At 49.2% G+C, this 7,000-nt stretch overlaps 1 protein-coding gene across 15 annotated transcripts in view; it reads left to right on the top strand.

Moving 5' to 3' along the window:
• NPRL3 (NPR3 like, GATOR1 complex subunit) overlaps window positions 1-6,685 on the top strand; it is a 41,327-nt gene extending 34,642 nt beyond the window's left edge. For 12 of the 15 annotated variants that reach the window (XM_058849369.1, XM_058849371.1, XM_058849372.1 and 9 more), the window contains 2 exons: window positions 1,025-1,217; window positions 5,991-6,685. In XM_058849369.1, the coding sequence (XP_058705352.1) occupies window positions 1,025-1,217; window positions 5,991-6,156 (359 nt within the window). In that variant the 3' untranslated portion in view covers window positions 6,157-6,685. Of the gene's footprint in view, window positions 1-384; window positions 1,218-5,990 lie in introns of those variants that run through there. The other 3 variants (XM_058849373.1, XM_058849375.1, XM_058849376.1) reach the window with 2 other exon arrangements.
• The last annotated feature ends 315 nt before the right edge of the window (window positions 6,686-7,000 follow it).

A 7,000-nucleotide genomic window follows, 5' to 3' on the forward strand; every position in this document is an offset into this window, starting at 1 on the left:
TTGCTAATTAGGTCCAGCCTTTCCTAAATTTAGAGCTGGGCACTGGTGAAAGTCCTAGAGGCTATTAGACTTCTTTTTAGAAAGAAGTAATGCTTTGCAATTTGCCAAATTCTCATTTGGTCCTGTAAAATATTTTTATGTGAGGTACTTATTTGTTTTTTAAAGTAACTTTGTCCTCCCTTGCTGCACTCAGAAGTATTCCCTGTGTTCCTCTGGTAGATTGTGGTTTTCAGGACAGAAAGAAAATATGAGAATTTGTTCAAGCAGCATTGGTTTCTGTGGGCTGTAGAGCCATTAGAGCCACCTGAGGAGACACAGAACTGGCTTTGTTGTCACAAATGATTGATTTTTGTTTATGTCCCCTGATCTCTTTAATCTCCCCAGTGCCATTCTTCAGGGTGATTCCAGGAAAGCATTCTTTCAAGAGAATGAGTCAGATATGATGCTGAAATCACCAAACTCTCCTGCCTGTGCTCTTCTGAGCAGCCTTCTCAGAGCACCACTGGGCTTGGATATGGGGAGAGATCCTCTGTATAACTTTGAGCTTTACAGGAGTCATGAATTAGGGCAGAAATCTTGGAACATGATTCAGATGAGTCTGTGATCTGCTTTTTCTGGCTCCCTCACAAGAGGATATTGCTTCTTGGCCTCTCTGCCTGCTCCCACCTTCTGTGCTGTTAGGCTTTTCATGTTACCACTTCACGGTATTCCAGCACAGCTGTCTGGGAATTCTCTTTTCATATACTTTTTATGGACTGTTTATGGTCTCCAGAAATACAATTTTTGACACAAATTGATGACTCTGTTGAAAAATTTGAATTTCCCATTGAGAAAATTGCTGTGTTGTCATATGACTAATTGCAGATTCATGGAGTACTTGGAGAGCCACTTTCTCTGCTCTCCAGAGAAGAGGGATTAGTTGGAAAGGCTGCACAAAAATAGCCTGAATTGATAAACTTCACATCTTTATGCTGAGGAATATAAAAACTCAGTGTGTATGTGTGTCTCTCTCTTGCCCTGATAGCCAGTAGTGATGACATGACTCTGACAAGCCCTAGCATGGATAATTCCAGTGCTGAGCTGATACCTGGTGGGGACTCACCCCTAAATAAGAGGATGACAGAGAATCTCCTGGCAAGCCTGCTGGAACACGAGCGGGAAGCCATCCTGAATGTCCCAGCTGCCCAGAATCCAGAAGATCTCCGCATGTTTGCAAGGTGAGCAGTGCAGGATGCAGTCATTGTTTCTTATCCTCCCTGCTTTATGGAAGGATTGGTGTGCAGTCTGAGAAAATCCTGTTAGCCTGGGGATTTGGAGGAGAAATTCTTTTGGGTTTGCTCCTGTATTTCATCTGTAATACAAACTAATATTTGTGGCACAAGAACTCGTGGTAACAAAGAGTCCTGGGCGTGTGAAGGAGTGTCAGGGGGTATGGTTGGACTTCACTGTTTGTCTGCCAGTTTTCCTTGTCCACACATGGCAGACACAAAATTGCATCAGCCTAAAAAAACACTGTAAGCAGGCAAGGCAGAGACCCAGTGATGCTGACGCTTCCATTTTGTGTCCATTGGTATTTCCAAGCCAGCTCTCCTTAATTTTACAGTTTCTAAACTCCATGGGAACATGAGACACAGAGCCAGCCTGAATACTTTCACAGAGTGTCCCAAGGTGTCTTTGGCAGCGTTGGGAGCTCACTGCTTAGGTCAGTTAAGCTAAAGGCATTAGGGTGTGTGATCAGTGGCACACATTTTGTTGTTACAAATTTGCACTCAACAAAACCAGGCACTCTGTGGTTCTACACGTGGTAAAAGCAGAATGACTTCCAGAGCAGCCATCTGGGAAGAAGGGAGGAGGGGGAAATACTTTTTCTTCCAAAGGATTTCAAAACTCATTGGAATCACTGGAATGCAACTTTCACTGATTTTTGTACTTGTGGGGAAGAAAACCACCTGAGGCAAGGACTGCAGCTGTTCCATATTCTGGATTCAGTTGGTAATCCCCTGAAAACCTGGTTCTTGCCCTAGGATGGATACAGGCAGGTAGCCCAGGGAAGCTGTAGTAGCAGGAAGATGCTTTCCTTGTCTGTGGCAGAGTACAGCTCAGGGACTTTGACAGAGCTCTCAAAACATGTGGGTAGTTACTGCTCTCTGAATTATTTGTCTTCTTCATCTTCTGCAACTCTTCAGAGAATATGCTCTGACTGGGAGGCAACATTGGCCACTTGAGAACTCTGAAGTGTTTTTTTCTTTATTACCAGCTAAGTCATTACAAAACCACTGAGAAAGAAAAGTAACAACAAAATCACATTTAATATCTTAAGACAGAATTTGTGGGGGACTCCTTGGACCAGTTCAGTGGTGATGCAGATTCTTAGTTATCCTAGTGAGAGGAAAGGATATTGTGATTGCTCCTCTCTCATCCCTTCAGCTGGGTAAAAGATCCATTTGGAAGCTTTGGAATTGCAGATGCAAGAAATGACTCTAATTTCTTTGTGAAACCAGTTGAGTGATGTTTATTGTGCAGTTTGCTCCTGCCCCAGGTTCTTTTGCAGATCCCCAGGCCTTACCAGGTCAGAATTTCCAGTCTACTACAGATTGGATTGGCAAATGCAGATGCTCTGAGGCACAAGTGAGGAACAAACAGATTAACAGTAAATAAACAATAAACAGATGGGTCCTGTGGGCAGATGCTGCAGTGTACATGTAGGAATGTTCATGCCAGACCCTCTTGGTTACTGCTGGTTTTATGAGACACCACAACCTGTAGGTTGTGGTGTATTTTCTCTCTTTTTGTGTCATAACCATCATAGATGAGTGAGTAAATCTCTTGCTCTCAATGAAAGAGAAAAAACCATGCTGAAGCTGCCTGAAGGAGCTGATCTCCCTCATTACCCTCATGCAGGTACTGCTCCAGCCCTGCTCTGCTCTCACAGCTGCCTCCAGAGCAAAGTGCTATAAATGCACAACCAGTGCCCTAAATATCCTGTGGAATTTGTCCTTCCCAGGATGCTATGTGTGCACACAGAGGGATGGGCTATTTCCAGCACAGAGTGCTGGTGCCTGTCCAGGGCTCTGCACAGACGGTGTTTGAAGGCAGAAACCTTAAGGGGAAGTAAGGAATTACTAAATCTTGGCTCCAGCATTGGCTGCATTAACTCCCATACACTGAATTAAAATTTAAATCCAAGTTCTTTCCTAAGGTGCAACTTAAAGAAGGTGGGCATGTCCTTCCAGGAGCAAGCTTGAGAAGGAGACAAGTTCTTTTTGAGCTAGGTCCTGAGTAATGTACACTAAGCCTTGCTCACTGCACATTAAGCAGTGCTTTTGAAGCCTGAAGAAGTTGGAGGCTGCACTCATGGCTTCTCTTCCAAGCCATGGGTGTGGAGCTGCTTTCAGGGCTTATTTGGGTGAGAGATTCTGAGATTGGGAGGTGAGATCCTTCCCTCCACTGAGGAATGCTCGTGGACAGTTCTGCCCTGGTTTCAAGCAGTGCTGTGGCAGGGATGTCTCCTTAGCCAGAAATAAGCTAATTCTGTTTCAATTGCTAGTCTGAGAGAATCCTTTTCTTTTTAGTGTGTGGGAGTGTGCCATTAGAGGGGCAGCTCTTGCAGCCTGAGGAGGGGAAAACAGTGATGAGCAATGGAAAGCAATGATCTTCCATTGCTGCATCTGGATGTGCACATGTCAGCAGACACACCTGTGCAGCTTCAGAGGGACTCAAACACGGTGTCACTGCCCCAGGAAGTGCCATCTCATGCTGATTGTGTCCATAAATGTTCATTGCCCAAAAAGATGAAGGCAGTGCCTACCTTCTCTGGAGCTGTGAGTCCTGAGGACAGCCTTGTAGATTCTAGTTGGACTTCTGGAAAAACCTCCTCCCTGGGAGTGTGGTGCAGCCCAGGACAGATTGCCCAAGCATGTGGAGGGATCTCCATCTCTGAAGGGTTGGAAAAAGCTCCACAGCATTAGCAATAGTCCTGCTGGAGCAGGATGCTTGGCTAGACTTTGGGGGTGTCTTCCAGCTGGCTTTTTTGTGATATTCTTTAATATCCTCTCTAGCTTTTACTGGAGTGGAAAGTATTTAGTCTTGACCAGTTACAAATCCAGACTCTTTCTGAATATAAGATGGATTTGTTTTTTGGCAAACTGCTCAGTTTGTGCTGCTGTGGAAAGCCCAGGCTGTACCATTTGCATGGAAGAGAGCTGAGGCAGGGTATGAGCACATGGGCACAAGAGCCTGGCACAGGGAAGGGAATCCCCAGAATCACTTTGTGAACTGTGAGATGTAAGATACAAATGTTTTGTTCATATCTGCGGGAACAGTCTGTCTTTGACACACCCAAGGGCTGGCACTGTCCCTGTGAGCTACCACTTCTCAGTGCTCACAGTTGCCATTGGCCCAGGGGAGGTGGCCAAGGAGCCTCAGGCCAATACCCAGTGGGAGACAGTGCAAAAGTCAGATGCACAGCCCAGGTGTGGAAAGACTGGAGCTTGTCCCTGTTGTTTGCTGCAGGTACAGAGGCACAGTTGTGTTCTCCATAGTGGTGCCAGCTCGAGAGCTGGCAGAGGAACAGCAGGAGGGAGCTGGCAGCGAGCTGGGGCTGCCCAGCCTGGGGCTGCCAGTGAGGATCCTGCTCTGAGCCCACACAGCTCGTGGGGGAGAGGAGGGACATGGCAAGTTGGGAAGCAGAGAAACACCAGTGGCACTGGGCTGCCTCCATCACAGTGGGACGTGATGGGGGGACCCCTGTTACACGGTGACTCCTTTCCTGTGAGGCTGGTGGGTGACAGGAGCACCCACCCTGAGCAGCCAGGCAAGTGTTGGTCCTGCAGGGGAAGCAGGAGCCACTCCATCCTCCAAAACAGGCCAGAGTGCCCAAGTGGCTCTTGAGTGTATTTTGAGGGCTTTTCCTGCATGGGGGATGTGTGAATGGGTTGGAAAACAGATCATGTCATCGGCACTCATTTTTATGGTCAGTTGGCACGAAGCTGCAGATGGGTAATGGAACATGAGCAAAGGCTGCTGGAGCACAGAGTGTGATGTGGAACAGTGTGGAGGCACAGCTGGCTGTGGAGCTGGGAAGGGACTCTGGCCTTGGGGCCTTCACGGGGTGGGGAGTATTTGAGTCACACGTGGGGCATGGCTGTGACATTTGGGAGGGTGTTGAGACAAGAGACTGAGCAGCGAACTCAGGCTTCATGTGGGGGGCTGGCTCAGAGGGAACTCTGGGGAGGGGCCACTGGGGACTTCTGCTGTTTGTGGTGGGCCCTGCTGTGATTGACTGTGCAGGGCCAAGGCTTTCTGATGGCTGTGGCATGTTGGTGGCCAGCAAAGGGATATCTGTGCTGTCTTTGTTTAAAGAGAATAGGGAATTTAAGAAGCCAGCATGATTTGAGCTTGGGCTTCAGGGGATTTTTAACTCCCACAGCTTCTCTGTGGTGCCTACCACCAAAATTTCCATCTCCCTGTTGTGACTGCTCCACCCAACCCAAGCTGCCCAAACCCTGACTGCAGGACCTGTAGTTACAAAGCCCCTTGGGCTGCTGTGAGGGAAAATTGCTCTTAATTCTAAAAGGCAGTGCAGGTACCCAGGCCCCTGATGCAGACCTGTGACAAAGGGCAGTTATAGGCTTAGCTAAGAGAGCACAGAATAAATCTGCCATGTCCTGACTTCTCAAGGCTTGTTGGCACTTGAGTTTGCTCACATTCTGGAATTAACTAAGTTGAAAATTGACAGTGTTGGGAAATGCCCCAGACTGAGAAACCTCTTGATCCAAGGAGGACCTTGGCAAAGTGCCACAGTGGATGAATCCCATCCTTTTCCAGGGGATTTCTGTGCTAGGCATGATATAATTCCCTTTTCATGCAAATGAGGGACAAAACCCAAACAACCTTCTGCTTTGCATCCCATGGGAGAGGAGACCTTGGGGGTGGTACTATGAGTCTGAGCTGCTTTTGGCCCACGTGCTCCCTTGCTCTGCTCCCTGCAGGCTGCTGCACTACTTCCGAGGCCGGCACCACCTGGAGGAGATCATGTACAATGAGAACATGCGGCGCTCCCAGCTGCTGATGCTGTTTGACAAGTTCCGCAGCGTGCTGGTGGTCACCAGCCACGAGGACCCCGTCATCTCAGTGTTCCAGTCGCTGCTGAAGTGACTCTGCTGGCACAGGAGGGAGGAGCCTGCTGAGAGTCTAAAGGATGACTGAAAACTGAAGGAGGTGGTTTCAGTTCCTTCTTGCTGTGTGACACGCAGCAGCGGTTGTGCCCCTTGGTGCCTCGATGCTCCCTGAGGCTCCTGGGCCTGCTGCAGGACAGCACGTGCTTGCTCAGCCTGGATTCCTGCCCTGCCACCTTCACAGCCCTTCCCTGGCCCTGCTGCTCCCCAGGAATCATCAAGAGTGGGACAGGAGGGTTCTGCTGTGGTGCTGCTGGCAGAATGTCACCTTTGGGGGAACACTGGTGCCCTGGGAGTGCTTCCTCTGCTCTCCAGCATGACTGCTGGGACACTCAGCCAGGAGAGGCTGGCCCCAGGGCACAGCATGCATGGCCCTGCTCCAGGGCTCAGGGGAGCTGGCCTGGCTCTGAGGGAAATGAGCCTGGGCACCCAGGAATTGTTTGATCTCGCAGCAGCGAGGACAGAGGTGGGAAGGCAAAGTATCACAAGTAAATGAAATTGTGAATGAATGACTCAGTGTGTCACAGCTCATTATTTCCTCACCCCAATACCCTTATTCCCAAGTGCCTGTTGGAGCAGGGCTGTCACCAAGCAGCCTCTGTGCTCCTGGGTTTCCATGTTTCCCAGTTTGTGCCTGGGGGTGGGAGCTTGTTGAGCAGGACTGAAAGGTGCTGGCCAAGCTGCAGCTTCAGGGACATGTTCCATCCAGAGGCTGCTGCTGAGGGCACTCGGGCTTGTCCCCCAGGGCTGGTTTTGTCCCTCCAGTTCCCCTCCCACAAGCATGGCTGTGGCTGCAGGGAACCAGACAGGGATCCTGGCCTGGG

This window comes from Poecile atricapillus, chromosome 14 (assembly GCF_030490865.1).
Source record: "Poecile atricapillus isolate bPoeAtr1 chromosome 14, bPoeAtr1.hap1, whole genome shotgun sequence".
In the NCBI taxonomy this organism is placed as follows: domain Eukaryota; kingdom Metazoa; phylum Chordata; class Aves; order Passeriformes; family Paridae; genus Poecile; species Poecile atricapillus.